Source organism: Parasteatoda tepidariorum, chromosome 9 (assembly GCF_982258835.1).
Source record: "Parasteatoda tepidariorum strain Cologne lab strain chromosome 9, Ptep-v5.0, whole genome shotgun sequence".
Classification (NCBI taxonomy): domain Eukaryota; kingdom Metazoa; phylum Arthropoda; class Arachnida; order Araneae; family Theridiidae; genus Parasteatoda; species Parasteatoda tepidariorum.
This window is the reverse complement of record NC_141763.1, coordinates 33324253-33343428: the sequence shown is the minus strand read 5'-3', so window position 1 is coordinate 33343428 and position 19176 is coordinate 33324253. Positions and strand designations below refer to the sequence as shown.

The following is a 19176-nucleotide window of genomic DNA, read 5'->3' as shown; positions in this document are numbered from 1 at the left end:
GAAAAATCCCTTTAAGTTACGATTTTATTGTTACACAGGTGTATTATGCGCAAAAATTCAGACATTTCAGAAATATGGGCATTAATGCAAAATACTCCGCATCCTTGTCATTTGTTTGTAAACACATCAGTTTATACTTTTAAGAAAATTTTGTCGATTATATATTTTATCAAATTAAGTAAATATGATAATTTTGCTTTCAAATTTTGAAAATGCAGTTCATATAAAAACTATTGTTTTCCTAGTGGTCGTTCTTAAAATTTTAAAAATATAATTACTATAGAAAATTAAAAAAAAAATTTATTAAGAAATATTTATTGTGCTGAAATTACAATTAGAAGTAATATAATATCTTGACAGAAGTATAATATATTTTGTTTTCCGTGATGGCCTCATTTATTACATGTTTTTAAAATTCTCGTCAGAAATAAAGTAAAATAATAAATATCTATATTTTTAAGATAAATAACAGGTTTAAAATCAATATCAATATTTAAAACAGAAGTTTTATTTTTGGAATCTAACAATTCACTACTGTCTTCTTCTTCTTCTTTCAAATCCCCATTTCTAGCCTAGCTAGACAAGGTCCATGAGATTTTTCACCTTCAAAAAGTCAAAAAAAAGTAAGGGTCTTTCAATTAGGTCTTGTTTTAAAAGACCGAGGCAGTCCAGTAGATGTTCAGGGGATGCCTGGGCCGAAGAGCACTTGGTACAGAGGGCAAAGCACTTTTCTCCCCCAGAGTACCTCAGTGATTTCAGGTGTCCACAGCGGAGACGTGTGATGGCGGTTTGAAACTGACGGTCTTTGTCTGATTGATTTTAGGTTTTAGCAATGGAGAAGAGCTCTGAGGATGTAAGAGACACTGGAGGCGCAGTGGCCTCAGCTGCACCTGCCTTGGCAAGACTATCTACCATTTTATTGCCTGATATATCTACGTGTGAGGGTATCCATTGTATATTGTGCATATTCTCTCCAATTCACTACTGGGGCAAACAGAACTGAAAACATCACAATCTATTTAAAGAAGATGTTGAAACAAGTTGAAACGCAATTATCGAAAACACCTCAAGGCAACTCTATATAGTATAACCAACTTGTTTTTAACGTCGTCTTATCTAGTTAGATATAAAATAATTTTTTTGTTCATTGCTTAAATATTGATTTGAGGCCTTTAATGTGTATATTCCTGGAATATAATATATACCAGTACTATAAGTATATATCATTACTACTTGTTCATACCAGCTTCAAGAAATATTTTGTAGTTAAGCAGTATAGGTTAAAAAACATTTATATTTAGCCCCCGAGTTCACAATTTTATTAATATATTAAAAAAGGTTCAATAAATAGGTTCAATGTTGAACAAATTCATGGATACCGGATCACAATTGGAATCCCCGCAAGCGTCCTGGAGGAGCCCTTGACCTTCAGGGTACACGTGCCGACCAAACCGCTACCTGTAGATTTGTCAGGGGGCATACTAAGAGCCTCGTTTTCAGTGGACAAAATAAACTTTTTCCAACTTGTAAAAAGTGCAACTCCAGCAAGGCTTGTCCTCGCCATCTACTTGATTGCCTGGATTTCACCATGGAAGAGGTTCTTGAGAGACCTCTCCTTTTCCTCGATTTTTTGAAGACTCACGGCCTCATGGATCTGGTATAGCTCCGCTATCACAGCTGTGATTGGAAACAACAATGGTGAAAAATATCTGTCAAATTTGATGCAGTTTCAATAAGGCAAACAGGTTGAACCATATACTTCAGATTAAACTATACTATTAAAGGTAAGTTACTTAGTTCAGATTAAACTATACTATATTATAGATAAGTGTATAAAGGATTGTTTCACTCAGATGTCAGATACGTCATGAAGGTTGCGGCAAATTAGTTTGACATAAAACCGTATTTAATAGTGTATACAGCTTTCTTCATTACAATAACTGAGTGAACAATAACATTATACAACATGAAAAATGTTCTTTAAAAGAAATATGAGTTTCTTGTCTAGTTTTGATTTAACATAACGAATCTGTATTTTTTTTTACCACAAAATTATTTTCTTCAAGAACTCACTTTTTAGCTTAATGACTTTGCGAATTTTAACAGCATTCAATAACTCGAAAAAAAGGAACTATCATTGACAGTGTGGTCGTCATCAAATTTATGACCATTTAGGTGATCTTGGCGACAATTTTTTGTGATTAAAGCCTTGCTTACTTTCCGGAAGTTTCGAAGCTCTTGAAGCATTTGGAAGCAAGATATCCTAGAATTATCTTAGGGTGAATTTGTTCTTTCTTTTAAAAAAAGAATGAGATGGACCATTTTGGTTCTGATTAATGAATCAAGCACCTTTTGTTTATACAGGATCATATAGTTTAAAGTCAAAGTCAGAATAAACGTTATAAAATATTGTAAAATAAGTCTAAAACCCTTTCCTAGCCACTTGTAAAGAATATGCAACATACAAGTACAATGTCAAATATAAATAATTTAAATTCATTAAAAAATTAACAAGAATGACAATTATTGTGGTACTATAAAGAGAGACAATAGAAATGTAGACGCTAAATGGTGATGGTTATCAGTAAATATTTTTACCATCTCAAAGAATATTACGCCTTTGTATCATTGGTTACACTACTCCTTAGTGCTTAGTCAAAGTTAGTAGCACAACTTAGTACTCACAATAATGCAGTGATCAGGCCATCTCAGAAAAACCTGGTCTACGCATTTTCATTTAACTGCTTAGCATTATTTCTACATAATGCTAGAACAGGTGTGAGTTTCACAACTATGCAGCAAGTGAAACTACTAGCCATTATGATGCAATATACCCAGCCATAAGATCCCAAAGTTTCTCGGCAAAATCCTACGAAATTAAAAGAAAATCATTATTGAGAATATTTACGTAGAACATATCATTTTTTAAATCATAATCACAAATTAGCTCATCGAATATCCTTACTGGTCAGTCACTTCTGGCATTCATAAGCCTCCGTTTATATTTCAAAAACTTTAAATAAAAAGTTTATTTTGATCGGAGTTGTTTTGAGTATTATGAGAATAATTTTATTTGTCAAGATTTTTATTATTGAAATCAAAAACGATTACACAATTGTCTTTTTTTAATTGTGATATTGTTGGTTTCTTTAACGGATTGGTGCTCCGAGTTAATTAAAAATATATATATGAGAGTATCACAAAAAATTAAGTAAAAAAAGGTTTGTACAATCATTTTTTTTTTAATTGGACTAAGAAAACAGAAGTATTATACTTTTAAGATACTGGGTACTGATAACCGAAACTTATTTCAGTGTTTTCTATAATTATCTTATACGAAATTTTTTTTATTTAAAAGTTTGCAGCGTTTTCTCATGGGCAATTCAATCAGAAATTATCCTTTATACCACAATTAATAGAAATAAACATGTAAAAGAATTAAAAACCCATTTTTAATTAATATTCTATCTACAGAAAAAACTCTTTTGTGACGAGGTGTATGATTAGATATTGAGTCATTGATTATTACTCAGAGCCATTAACCTTCACCAATTCCAGAAAGATACTTCAGAAAATTTTTACTCGGGAGAGCCTAGGAAAAAGCAATTTGTTTACTGAGTGTAAGCTGAGCTAGGGCTTCTTGAAGGATAGAGTGGCCATGATTTTTGCTCCCGGCTCGCCTCGACCACAGTGTTGATATTAAATATCCTCATTAGTAGACGGATTATGGGTTAGAATTTCCTTGCCGTCGAGTTAACCATAGGAGATTTTCGTGGTTTTCCTCTCCGCGTAACGAAAATGCAAGCTAGTTCCATCAAAAAGTTCTCCACGAAGGCTATTTTGTTTCAATGCATGATCCAGAAGCTACCATGTCTTTTGGGTCGGGTTCAAAACTACAAGGCTACAGAATTGAACATTTATTTATTTATTTATTTTTTATTTCCAATGAGCTGCACAATCGGTCTTGCCGATGAGCGTTCTCCAGAGATGGTATCCGCTCTTTCAGGATCACCACAATGGGTGAGATACCGTTGGTCATGTTAATTTGGACGCCCAGTTTCTGCCACACTAGATGGCAGCACCGAGACTCTATTTGGATGCTAAAGTGCACTAGGAATTTAATTTTGCCGGAAATGCCAAGAGCCAATAAGGCACTCCAGGGATCTTTTACATGCCGCACAATCATACGACATGACCTCTGAGGATTTTCTGTATCCCGAAAATCCGGTGTCTGGGCCGGGGATCGAACCCGCAGACTTGGGCTCAGAAAGCCGAGAATTGAACATTGGTATTTGTAAGCCTAAGAAAGGGTCGATTGTTCACCGCCAGTTATAAAATAAAATGAATGTAAACAGCATAGTTAAAATAAAATACATTAACTACGAAATACGTTCATAGACTTCGTGAGAGAATTTAACAGTTCGTACTCTCCCAAAATATCAGCACTTGTACTCTCAAGCATACTCATAACTATCTCTGAACGTACTAAGCAGAGTGATACTGTTCGTTTTTGAAAACGAGAACAACCATTCAGGGATAATTCTACTCTACTTCGGATCATACGCCTAAGATGTACACTTTCTGAAGTCTTACGGTACATAGGCGCGATGCACATCAAAGTATACAATTCATTATCTTCTCTCTCATGTTACCCTTATTTTTATGAAAACGGAGCAGATCTGGTCCTTACGGAAACACGTGGAAGATCTTCGGACATATGAGTATACAATACTTGCTAACTTGTATGATTTTTTCGAAAGATGTTTTCCAGCGTATTGTGTGTGCTTTAGAGTATTTATTTTAAACTTAATTTAACCATCGCAACATAAAGAATTAAAAAAAAACATACTTAAGAGCCCTGAATATTATGCCTTATATGTGTTAAAGATTGACAAAGTTTAAAAATTGCTAAAAACTGTTATACTTTTATTCTGCATTCCAATTTCCGTTATCAAAAATCTTTAGCAATAATAAGTTGGCAGCTACGAATATGGTCATGGATATTGCTTCTTCATGCAGAGTGAATCTGAGCAACATGCTGGTTTAGTAACGCAACTCAATATGCTATAATTTTATATTACATTGTATAAAATGTGCAATTGAAAATCAACTTTATATTGTTATATTTACAAAACGCCCATAGTTTTTTTATAATTAGAACTATTAATATTAAGTACTGAAGTTATAACATCTGATATAACATAAATATCAAGCAATTTATAAGTTTTAAATAAATTAGAAAAATTATAATTGTAAAGACAATATGTTCTTACCTATTATTGGAGTTTTTAAAACACAAAGAAATGCATACAGGCTGAATCGAGAGGCTAGAGCCATATTTTGCTGCTCTTCTTCAATTTGTTCCATAATTATTCCTGGAAATGTTGTGGCAACAGCACCAGTTATAAAGCCGAAGACAAGAACTCCAATCATCATCAATAGGAAGTCATAGGTCCAAATGATATAACCGGCATCTAATACCAATATTAGAAAACAAGTTAAAATAAAATTCGTTCTTGTCATGAAATGACCGTCTGTGATCCAATTCAAGCACATGTTTCCAAACATTTCAGCAAACGGGATAACCATGGAAAAATACACAGACTTTTCAATTGAAATGCCTTTGTCTCTACCATAATCAACAATAATAGTCCAGTTTAAGGTGGTGACAAAGGCGTGAATACTTTGTACAATCATTATAAAATGGAACGTAGGATCAATAAATAATCGAAACGAGTTCCAAGAAAATTTGTTTTTGCTTTTTATAGCTATCTTTGTTTCGTCTGGTTGAATTACTTTCTTCATGTCGTTCCCGTCTGACGACAAACTATTTTCAAACTCTTTAAAGGACAGTTGTCTTTTAGTATATTTCGTGAGTTTGATGTTTTGCGAAACTGGAAAATCCGCTTGATTGGATAAGATTTTATGTGGACAATCATAAGTCGAATCTATTCCATTAAGCTCCATGAAAACATAATTATAATTTTTATTGTTTTTCTCTACTAATACAACTGATTCCTTGGCGCAGCTACCATGGATTATATCTTCTGCTTTTTTTGATGTTCCATAGTTTTTCTTGGTTTGGAGGGAATCGACCTGTAATTGGATAACTTTTTCTGCGGTAAGATTTTTTTCATCTGAGACAAATGTAAGATTTTGGTGATATGTCGTTATTTGCGAGTTATCTGCAAGATAATTCTCTTCTATTTTACATTTTCGTCTATCATTATGTGGATCTTCTAAAAGAATGGCAGCAGGAATGCAATTTAGAAATATTCCTCCTATAAGTAAGAACATCCCGTTCGTGCCGTATGCACTTTGAAGCGATGTTATTACTGGTGACATGACAACTGCACCCATGCATGATCCAGTTAACCATATACCATTGACGAGATTTATGTGCTTTGTGAAATGCAGCTTTAAAATGGAAGGTACAAGCGTGCAACCAAAAGCTAATCCAAAACCTGAAGTAATAATTTTTTGTTAGGCAAATTAATAAGATTCAACATGTCTACAACAGTGCTTAAATAAAATTAACGAATTTTGCAATAACTGAAGAAAATCCACACAAATATTTTTAGGAAATCATAGAGCTCCACATGTTTAAAATAATTTAATATTATTATTTATTAAGTAGCCACCTATGGCATCCAACTAATTTGAATTTTTAATTTATATGTGTAGAAATTTTACCTCAAAATTTGAAAACAATTTGAAGAAACGGAGCTAACTTATCAGAATTGACGCTCAGGTCAAAAATTTACTTCAGGGGAAGGTCAAAAATTTTCTGTTCAAGAGGGAGTTCATTGATAAATTTCTTGCTCCAGGAAAATTATGCTTCAGATTTTCTCGTGGGTGTCAGAATTTTTCCTTACCTATCACTAGATTTCAATGACTTAAAAAAGTTCTAAAAATGGATTTAACAACATCGAAAAATATCCTTAAAATAAAAAAAAATTTCTTCGCAACTAAGCAAGAATTCATTTTTTTTCTAATCATTCTTGCAATATATAATTGCATGAAAACACAAATTGAAATGTAATTTGCATTAAAGTTTGAAATTAGTAGTAATTTAATTAGTAAAAGATATCACATAATAGTTAACTAATAAAAAACAATAATGAAAGAAAACTATTTTAATACATTGTTTACTGATATTAGTTTACTTCAAAACTTTTTGTAAAATAACGCGAAATAAAAATTCATTGAATTATTAAAAGCTTTTTTTGCAATTTCAAATATGAAAAAAACTTTTTTGTCAGATAGTAAATTTTTATGTTTTCAGAGACTTTGATTTGCATCAACTGATGTTATTGGTGGATATTTGCATAGATCTTCAATCCCATTACTTTTCTTGCTTGTCTTGCCCAACCAAAGCTGCTAGAAGTTATTTCTGTTTTCTATGTCCATCAATGGCGGACAATGGTTGTTGTTTTTCTGAAAACTGTAATGTATCAAATTGTATAGCTCAGTTAATATGTGTGGAAGTTATAAGAATCAGTTAGTATTTCAAAAAAATTTTAAGAGCCTTGAAATAAAAAAAAGAAGATCCAAAATTCTGAAATGCCTAAAAAATGCTGAAAAATGTCATTTTTTAAAACAAAATTCGGACCTTAGTTATTACGCAACAGCATTTTTTTTTTAAAGAAAATTCCTCCAGAACTTTGCTGAGTTTTCTCTTATCAGTATCAAAAGGGTTTAAGGTCGAAAAAATGTATTAAAATGGATTAAACAATAGAAATAGGAAGCTTTTTTAGAATAAAAATGTACTGTTCCCTGATTCACGAGTAAATGTAAACATTTTAGAGTAAAATGAAATTCAATTAGTTAGATAGACTAACAGTAATATAAATGAGTCTCTCCTGACAAACAAAACTGTATTCTTATTTATATTATCCATGGTTTATTGATAACTAACATAGTGCCGTGTTGATAAACTTCGGGGTTGTTTTTACAACTTGAATAATTAGCACAGTAATAGAAATTTAGCATATTCAAACATTTTTTGAAACGAAAGTGGATTAATAAACATTTATTGCACTTTCAGAAATGCAAATACATGCACATCAATTCAAAATTTTAGTTACATTCATTTTATGCATTTACATTTATTTTATGCATTACTTTTTCTTAATTATCAGTATGGAATTTCTTAACAAATTGAAAAATGAAACATAAAAAAAAAATCATACCATAAATAAAACCAATGCAAATAGTGGCAGTATTAATGTCCTCAGCAAAAAAGCAACTTCCTATTCCTACTGCTGTAAAAATACTTCCAGCTAATATAACAACTTTAATCCCAAATGTTTCACCTAAAAATGCAGTGAAAGGACCTAAAAATAAAATTTTTGTATTTAAACTATTGAATTTAGACTTTTTAACTGTCTTATTATCAAAAAAAAAAATAATGCTGTCATCATACATTGTTAATAAGAAGACCTCTTTTGATTTGCTATGTAACCAAAAATAAATAAAAAATAATGTGTGCAAGTATACAAGTACTTGCACACATTGTTCATTTTCTGTTTATAAATTTGTTTTGTTTTTCGTGTATTAAATGTTTGTTTACATTCTTTTTTCAAATGGGGCTTCGGGAAACAAATAGCACTCTTGTTAAACAGTTGTTCACAGAAAATCACAACAAAAATGCATTCTCTTAAAGATGTCCTGTATTGCAGTCATATTTCTTCTGTTCTACTTCAATATACTTTTCTATTTCTCATTAAGTGTAATTCTCCATTTTTTTAATAAATGTAATTGAAGACAAATTTTCGACTTATGCTGCTTTGGCGCTTTACCAGGTTTGCCTTAGATTTTGATATTTTGTTTCTTGTTTGATCTTCAGACTGGTTTTTATTTAAGAATTTGATTCGATAAGTTATATTTACTTTTAATACAAGGTTTGGGCATAACTACGCCCTGTCAACATATATATGCACTTTAAATAACGAATACGAAATAATCATGCGACTTTGTAAACGAGCCACATTGGGCCAGAATCTGACACCTAGTATAATAACGCCGCGAAAAAAAATCAAAATTTTAATTTAATGTAAATACTGAAATTATCCAGTCTTGCTGGAGTTATCCCCCTGAATAATCTTGTAAATATTAAGCAAAGAGTGTAAAAAAGTTTCTTAGGAATTTCATATTAGTTTAAAAAATTCTGAAATAAAGGTCAGATATCCCTTTAAAAAGTTTGAAGCATTGAGTTCCATTCTTTACAGACGAAGAGTTCATACTAAAAATAAATTAGAATTAAAATGTTCATCTTCGATGCAAAAACATCTAAATAGGAGAAAGAAATGATTTGCATCCAGTTAAAGTAACAACAATGGCGACATACATTAAATGATGAAAAATATGTAACTTTGAAGTGTAAAAACAAAACATTGTTTATTGTCTGTCTGCCGAGAATGTATTCCTTTTTGGAATTATCAATGCTAGGTTTCATTGTTCCATCTTTTCAACAACGACTTAAGTGTTATGCAATGTTTTCATTTCCATTTTATTGGGCTCCTATTTACGAATGAAATTTATTCACAGTGTATCAGTGGTTTAATGAAAAAATAAGTTTTATGATATTAAGTATTTTATATTCTTGTATCAATTAAAACAACAGAGCCAAATTTTTGACAAAGGAATAAAAAATTGCTTTTACCAAACTAAAGTAATGTAATAAAAATGAAAGCAATTATTGAAATGAACAGCAGCGGCTTAGATGTGTTGGAAATGTTTTATGTATCATGCAAATCAATTGTTCTTTGAAAGTTGTTTCATTAAGTGGCAACATCTTTAAATAATGCTATAAAAACCTGCTGGATAGAGAAAGAAGGAGATCCTGTTGGTAGACATACGAACGCAGTGGTAAGTGACTGTAGGTCCGTTCCAGAGTTCAATGAGTTTAAATCACTGAGATGGTGATGTTTGATAGCAATCTATAACTGTTATGTTCTTATTTAACTGCAAAGCAAATTGTATATTTAATGTCATAAATACTGTTTTTTTATCTCCAAGCTTTGTCATGTCTCTACACACAAAGAACACAACACAAAAGGTTAATGTACTGCGCTATTAGTATAAAGAACCGAGTTCTATCTTCGGCGGCGGAGGTTGAAGTCCAACACTTGACATCGATGGGTACTAGCTTGTCTGAGAAAAAAAAAGAGCCTGTATTCCGTGTGGATATCATTATTAAATATCAAGCTATTTGTCTAGAAATTGTGGAGTCTTAATTTCCTTACCCCCCCCCCCCCCTCCCGGGAAGAAAAACCTTCTGCTGCGGGATGTGTTTACTTTTTACTAACTGAAATATTTTTTTAAAAGAAATTTTAAAACATTATTTTGAAATATGGATACAATTGACTACTGATATAAAGAAATAATGAAAAAGTAAAAATAAAACATTTTTCTCCGACTGATTCCAGATTTCTCTGACGGATTCCAAAACGAAAACCAAGGCGAAATCGTGATAAAAGAATATGATTCTTTCTCAAATGTTTTTAAATCTTGAAAAGTAATTTTCGAAATTTGCATGCAAGTTTCAAAAATGTTACAAAATAATTCTTTCTAAAGAAAAGGCGCATTGATTTTAAATAATCGTTACATTTCAATAACTTGTTGTCAATAACATTTTTTTTTCATTTAGATCCATGACAAAAACAAACTATTTTGAAAATGCATGTTTATGAAAGTTTTTATTATGAAATAAAAGGGTAAGATCAGTAACATCAACTGATAAAATTTAATTCGATTGTCAATTAAATGAGTTAAATCTTTTAAAGTGTAGCCTTAAAAAAGATTGCAATAACATACTCAAAGTATTTTTAATGATACTTACACTTTCTGGAACTTTTTAAAACTTAATTTAAAGCGTCATCTATTTTTATGGAACATTACTTATGTACATTTCTCCTCAAAATAAGCTTCAGTATGCTCTCACAACAATATGTATCTCCTCCTAATAAATGATGCAATTCTTAAACTTAAAAACTTTTTTTCTGCTAAAGCTTTAATTGCTTTGACAAGCCAGCTATCAGCTCTAAAAAATATAATTTTGCCGTTGTTCTATGTATGACTGTTCACCCGTATTAAGTTTTAATTACATAAATATTAATTTTTAACTTTATTAAATAATCTGGATAACACAAAAAATTATTTTAGGTATAAAAACAATTCTCTATGCTGTAAATAAATTTTTTTATTATCATTAAATTAAAAAGTAATATAATTTTTAAAAATCAAATTGTGATTGGATGATAATAGATTTATAATTATGTTAAAATATTTTTAAACTCTCTAAAATAGTTTCAAAGTTATGGCAAAAAACTCAATGATTGAAATAAGGGATCTAAAATTGTGACACTTTCCTGCGAGAACAATTGAGACCATATTATCAAGATTCCAGCTATTTCCATTATTTTGACAGCCAAAAATCCAAATCAGTTTAAAAACGGCTTGTTTTATTTGTGGGGGGTAAAGCACGGTTTTGCATCTAATTTCATAACTTGAAATTTAATCTGCTGAAATTAATTAGCATATTTAAGGTTTATCCCTTTTTTTCTATTTTTTTCTACTAAATAACATTTTTAAGCATACTTATTTTATTGCGGAGCCTGCCCTTGACAAAGAAATAAATCAAACAGCATTTAACTATGAATCAGAAAGAATTATGGGATATAAGAATTAAGGTTACAACTATAAAGATTGTTACATGAATAATTCAGGCAACTAGGTTTATTCATATTTGCATAAGAACCATAAAAAAAGTTCATAAACATTTAGGACATAAAAAAGGCAGCAATAAAATGAATGAACCATCCATTTATTCAAATATGTCAAAAAGAAATGGGCTATTTTTATCATATTACTGCGTAAAGCAGCTGACGTTATACGACATTCCAATAAATTAAATTATTTTCGATAAACGACGATCGATAGTAATTTATATAGATTATTGATTTCAACATATTAAAAAGGAAGCATTTACTTTCAGAAGCAAAACACATTTTTTTACAATTCGGCAATCTATGAACTGTATTTCACTATTTTTTTGAAATTTGACACGATATCGCGTGATTTTAAACGAAACACTAATTATTAAATATTCCACGAAACTGTTTCTTTACTTTGGTCTTTGTAGTACATTTTGAGTTTGCCAACATTTTTTTTCATCTTTAAAAATGTTTGAATTGTATGTTGGGTTGTTTCATTCCCCTGTCAAGCAGATCCGTGTGACTTAAATACAATTACGATAAATAAGAGGAGTTCCTAAACTTAATGTCATATTTTTTGAAAAATTCTGTTAATAGCACTACTAATTTACTGAATTAATTTAGATTGTATTAAGCTTAATCGAAACTGTATTAAACCTAATGCTTCAAACTTTATCTCATATTTTCTGAGCAAATGTGTTAATTGAACTTAGCAAATGTGCTTAATTGAAACTGTATTAAGCCTAAAGATTTTCAAGAAATTCGTATCCGCAAACAAAATAATATAGTAATTTCTTAAATTAAACGATATAGTTTTTCTTAAATTATTAAGTTTTCTTGGACCATTTAACTGTATACTGTATTTACAATGCTTGACTTTGAACAAAACGCTATGGATCAAATATTTGACGAAACTATTCCCTCACTCTGGTCATCTTAGTGCATTTTAAGTTTTCCAACATTTTTTTTCTATCTGATTTTAAAATCGTTTGGATTGTATGAGCAGATGATACATTAGCTTGGCAGTCAGATTTCTTGTGTTTGACTCCTGCCAGTGACATAGTAAACATTCCGCGATAATAACAGGGGTAGTTATGTCTCCTTAACAATTGTGTTAATTGAACTAGTAATTTCCTAAATTAGGATTGGCTGGTTTAATCAAATGTAAACGCATGATTTATGCAACGGTTTAAACCAAATTTTTCATAAAAGAAATCTTTTTAATGATTTAAATGTTTATTACTTATATAAACATACAAGAAAGTATACAATTATAAATTAATTAAATGCTAAAAATATAAATAAACAAATAAATTTGATCAAATTCACATTTCATTTTATTTATATATTGTTACACAAGCATATGTTGACTTTTGTGCTCATTGCAAAAACTAGCATATAAGTCCTTATCAAATTGAAGAACATATAGCTCAAATTAGAGAAGGATACCACAAAGATACATCCAGGGTTAAGGCAGGATTGGACCCCTTCAAACTATAAACACAAGCATTCCAATTGAGGGTCATGTTTCCGTATTATATTTTTACTTTTTTTTTTACTTGTGAAGAAGAGTATGGAAGCAGTAATAAATTTAGGAAGAAGAAAATTGATCTCATGGAAATCGAAAACATAAAATGTCGAAATTCTTACCATATATTATATTTACCATGTATACGTTTGATCACGAATTTGCAATTATCGTTCGACATTATTTGAACATTTTATACTAATATTTATACATTATAATGTTTATATATTATAATATTTATATATCATATTATATATTATATTATGTTATATCAAATTCAATTGTCACGAGAGTCTGATTTTTTTTTCTAATTACATTTCTTTCGAGTCAATTTAATAAGTTTTGATTTTTTTTTGTCGTATGCCTGTTTAGGCAGAGGGGGTGCGATTGTTCTTGTTTTTCAGTGGCGCCATCTATGGCCAAGAATTCGACTGCTGCCACACCATTCACACAACAACAATCCCGTTTATAGGGCGGGTCACATTCACACTCACAAAGGAGAAAGGACATGTAACACACAGAGAGAGAAAGAAATATCCATTACTTGCCCGGGATTCGAACCAAGGACCTTTCTGATGCAAATAAGTTTTGATATTTTTTGTTTTTGATTAGAAAAATTTGCTGTTTATTGTGAAGCCTTCAGATTTTAAAACAGATGTAATAAAATATTTAAAATTGATTACTACATTTTTCATCATGTAATATAGTAAAATATATTCAATGATAATAATTATTATATATTAATAATTTTATTCATGGCGACAGTTTATTATTATCGCTAAAAATAAATTACTATAGTCAGTGATAAATTGTGTTTTTTTCGCTGAATCATTAAAATTTCATAACCTCAATTTATCTTTTGTTACCATATTTGCAAATAAAAATACCTTTTGAGTAGCTGATCTCTTAAAATAATTTTCTGAATTTACGTGTCAGTTTGGTAAAAATTAAAAACCTCCCCATACCTCACTTTTCATTATGTAAGATTATAAAACAATTGTATTAATCGTTATTATTGTATAAATATTATATTTATTATTGTATAAATATTATATTAATTATTGTATAAATATTATATTTATTATTATATCCACAACGACAATTTATTATTGATTATAAATAAGGATTAACTTCACTGATTCATTACAATTTCATAGCCATATCATATTTGTGACTATTATTAGAGTATTACAAGAGTAACTAATCTGTACAAATAATTTTATAATCTGAATATTAGTTAGAACAAAATTGAAAGTCTTGGTCAGATCACTATTGACATTAAGTAAGATTATAAAATACTTGTGCCAATTATTATCATTTTTTAATTATTATATTTGCAATTATAATTATAGTTACAATTTATTATTGATAAGAAATAATGATAATCAGTGATAAAGTGCTTTCTTCTTTGAGTTAATAAAATTTTAAAACCACAATTAATTATTTATAATCATATTAGTGGTTATTAATATAGCATGAGTAGCTAATCAGTTAAAATAACTTTATAATAATGTTTATTAGATGAAAATTTAACGCTTTTTTATACCTCACTTTTCGTAAATAATATAAGATATTTTGTTTATTATTTTTATTATTCATTAATTATTATATTCACTATAAAATTTTATGAATAATTATAAAATGTTATAACTTTTACTTTCTTCACAGCCACAATTTATTATTTATAACCGCATTTGTGACTTTAAATACTATAATATGCCGTGAGTAGCTAATTTGGTTAGAATAAATTTTTAAGATGAATATAAAATGAGTTAAAATATTAAAAAGCCTTTATAGTGCACTTATCATTTAGTAATATTAAAAAAAATGCTTTCTCTATACTTATTTATAATGATGATTTATTATTTACCATAAATAATAATTTAATATAAGTTCTTTTTCTTAGATGAGTCATAAAAATATCATTACCACTCTAGTTATATTTTAAAAGTATGTATGACTAATTAAAAATAGTAAAAATAGTTTTATAGTCTTAGTGTTAGTTAAAAAAGTTAAAAGCCTTTGACCTACGACACTTGTCATTAATTAAGATTAAAAAGTATTCTCCTAATTATATTATTATTATTTATATTAGTAATGATAATTTCATAGATAGTTACCAGAGAGTCGTAGCACTAAAATGGTTGCGAAAAAAATAATTAAATTGTTTTAATTTGCGACCACTAAAAAATTCAATATCTAATTCACAGGTCTAACATATTCGTTTAAATTGGTTCCATTTATTATTGGTTTATATAATTGTAAATCGAATTTATTAACTCAAAAATAAAATTTCAAATCATAAATTTACTTTACCATTTTAAATATTAAAAAAAACTACGACTTAAACTGAAAAAGTGGGCATGTATGTAATTTATTATTGATTATAAGTAATGATAAATCAGTTATAAATTATTTTTGGATGAGTCATAGAAACACCAGCACCCCAAGTAATATTTTATAATTACATATGATTAATTAAAAATAGTAAGTAGCTGATCGGATAAAATAATTTTATAGTCTTAGTGTTAGTTAAAGAAAGTTAAAAAGCCTTTGACCTACGAAACTTGTCATTAATTAAGATTAAAAAGTATTTTCTTAATTTTTTATTATTAATTATATTCATAATGACAAGATCATAGATTCCTACCAGAAGGTCATAGCACTAGAATGGTTGCAGAAAACAATTAAAAAACCTTTAATTGTTTTATTTGCTGCAACTATTGGTTTATATAATTGTAAATTAATTATATTAAATATATAATTATAAATCAAATTTACGAACTCAAAAATAAAATTGAAAATCATAAAATTTACTGTCACTTTAAATATTTAAAAACTCTACTGCTTAAACGGAAAAAGTGGGCATGTATACAATTTATTTTTGGTTACAAATAATAATGATCAGCAATCAGTTGTGCTTTTCATGATGAATCCTAAAAATGTCATAACCACAATTAAAAATTTTATCATTATCATATTCATAATTATTAATATATAATGGGTAGGTTATTTGCTAAAATGATTTTACAAATTAAATGTAAGTAAAAAAAAGTAAAATATTTATTAGTTAGAAAAATTAAGTAACAAAAATAATTATTAAATATTAGTTTAAAGCTTTTGTCATTCCACAATAGTTAAGTGCAAATATAAAATAATTTTATTAATTTATATATCCATAGTTATGTTCACTATGAATATTTATTAATGATTATAAATAATGATTATGGGTGAAAAATTGAGCTTTTTTTTACTGAGTCATTGAAAATTTCATAACCTCAACTTATCATTTATAACGATATTCATGATTAGTATTAGAGCGATAGTAGTTAATCTGTTAAATTAGTTTTATAATATAAATATTAGTTAGAAGATAAATTAAAACCTTTTGCCATACCACACTTTGTTATGAAGCAAGAAAACAAAATATTTTTTTAAAATTATAATCAGTAAAATAAATGTCTTATCAAATGTCATAAAATTAGGAATAATGTTTCTTTAAAGTATTTAAGTCTATAATCTAGAGCTAAAATAAGCATTTTAGTAATATATAAAGCTTCATTTAAAGTTTATATTAGGCTTTCTTAAAAACGTGGTTTGAATTGGTTACAATGGTCGTTTCAAGTCATCAATCAATCATTGAATGATTAAATTTTATATTCTACGTTTGTATCTTACCTGTTAACGTTCGTAATACACCAAATATTACTATAGGCATAGATGCTTTTTTCCTATCGGTGTCATAACCATCTAAAAGAATCACAAAGAATAATCCAGATAAACGCATCGGTACTCCGACAAAAAAAACTACAATTGAACAAGCTATTACAGTTAACCAACTGGTCCAACTATTATAACCCGTTTTTTCCATTTGCGTATAAGAGATAACTCTGTAGCAAAACCCAATCATAAATATAAACTAAATGATGTTTAAATAAGATTTCTGTGCGAACTGGCAACTAAGATTTAATAAAAGAAATATATAACAGCTGAATGCATTTGAAGAACTAATTCCGAGTAAACTTTTTGCGTGTCATATGTTTGTAGTCGTCAAGTATACACTTGATTTAGCACAAAACTACTACGAAGCGATTATTTATACAGATTGCATTGTTATTTTTTTTAATTAAATTTTCGCATATCTAAACGCGTTCTTCGTCACTGCTTTCAGGCATTCAAGTGGCATCAGCTGTAGATGAAAATAAGAATTTACAAGACTACTATTCTTACCGTTTCTGATGGCGAACATTCGAGAAAAACAGGTGACAAATATGTTGATTCTATTTAAATTCAAGAAAATAACTAACGATTCGGTTTAAGAATAATGTTTAATACATGACTTTTACAGAATCGGGAATTTTTTAAAAACTCGATAAATTTTAAATACAATTTAAATAAATCTTCGGAAAACTGTTGCTAAAAAATAACGCACTTGATAAACTGTTTAAGCATAAATTATTTGAAATAATAAAATTAATTTTGCGTAATTAAATCCTTTATATGTACAGTATATGCCAAAGAAAACGGATTTCAAAAAAGTCAAATATTTGAAATTCAATTTCACAGGAACTTTTCAACCGATTTCGCTCAAATTTTGTATTTTTTCATGTAAAATTGTAATTTTTAAAAATGATGCAATTTTTTTTAACTTTAGAATTAAATTTCTTCTTTAAACCATTATTAAATTAAATAGTAAATATTTACTAAACTTTATTTTCTGCATGGAATTATCTTTGGATAAACGAATTTTATAATTGTGTGCAAAAATTTTTAAATTCGCTTAAAATGTTCTTGAGACGTATCGAATCATTTAAAAAGTAAAATTAGCATTAAGGGGTCAAAAAATTGGAGAGCCCTCCTGACCAAACTATTAGGACCATATTTCCCAGATTGGGGTTTCCCCCTATATTTTGGGGGTCAGAAATCCAAATTCGTCGAAAGAAAGGCTTGTTTATTCAGACAAAGTACGTTTTTGTGTCTGATTTCGTAACATAAATTATCGTCTGAACTTATTAATTAGCAAATTTGAGGTCACACACCTCGAGCCATTAAGTTTGAGTCCTAGAACGTAAAGATCCGATCATTAGATCAAAAATTATCTAAGGTGGTCCGTTTATTGTTTGGTGCACTCTACATTAACATTAAACCACTAATGAAATTTTCAATGTGAAATGAATAATCCTAAAAACTGAAGCAGAAAGATATACTTGTCAATGGAAAAACTTCGTTTCATAAGTACGTTTTGGAAAAAGTCGGCACGTTTGTACCACTTTTTCGGCTATCAACTTTCCCCTCAACTAACGCACTTTTTCTTGTTTTGTTAGTTCACCATTATGTTCTTTTTCCATTTTTATCGTTGTCAAAACAGACTTTTATGTCTTCAAATGTGCTTTGTATCCATTATTCACGCCTAGTGAGATTTGAGGAATGAACGTCTTGGTTTGAGAATTCGCAAAGTGGAATGTGAACTTTGCCGACTGAAGTATTATTGAAGCAGAGTTTTTCCATTGAAAAGTTTGAATGATCCTGATCATTGCGATCAGACCTCTAAAAAAATTTATTTTTAAAAATTAGTTTCTTAATTAGTTAGTTTTTTTTGGACCAGATTGCAGATGGATTACCAATGTATTTAACAGTTTCAAAAACAGACTTTTATGTTTTCAAATGTGCTTTGTATCCATTATTCACGCCTGGTGAGATTTGAGGAATGAACGTCTTGGTTTGAGAATTCGCAATGTGGAATGTGGACTTTGCCGACTGAAGTATTATTGAAGCAGAGTTTTTCCATTGGAAAGTTTGAATGATCCTGATCATTACGATCAGACCACTAAAAGTTTTTTTTAAAAATTAGTTTCTTAATTAGTTAGTTTTTTTTGGTCTAGATTGCAGATGGATTGCCTATGTATTTTACAGTTTCAAAAACAGACTTTT

At 29.1% G+C, this 19176-nt stretch overlaps 1 protein-coding gene across 2 annotated transcripts; it reads right to left on the bottom strand.

Annotated features, from left to right (window-relative positions):
- Positions 1 to 292: 292 nt before the first annotated feature.
- LOC107446241 (monocarboxylate transporter 12) lies at positions 293 to 17309 on the bottom strand. 2 transcript variants are annotated; one of them, XM_071186091.2, is made up of 5 exons: positions 16924 to 17296; positions 8193 to 8336; positions 5274 to 6464; positions 2686 to 2869; positions 293 to 1677 (listed from the first exon to the last, which is right to left on the bottom strand). In XM_071186091.2, the coding sequence occupies exons 1-4, from the start codon at positions 17153 to 17155 to the stop codon at positions 2724 to 2726; spliced, it is 1713 nt and encodes a 570-aa protein (XP_071042192.2). In that variant the 5' UTR covers positions 17156 to 17296; the 3' UTR covers positions 293 to 1677; positions 2686 to 2723. The 2 variants fall into 2 exon arrangements, with proteins under 2 accessions (XP_071042192.2, XP_021002198.3); XM_021146539.4 differs by lacking the exon at positions 293 to 1677 and having other exon boundaries at positions 1868 to 2869; positions 16924 to 17309.
- Between the last annotated feature and the right edge of the window lie 1867 nt (positions 17310 to 19176).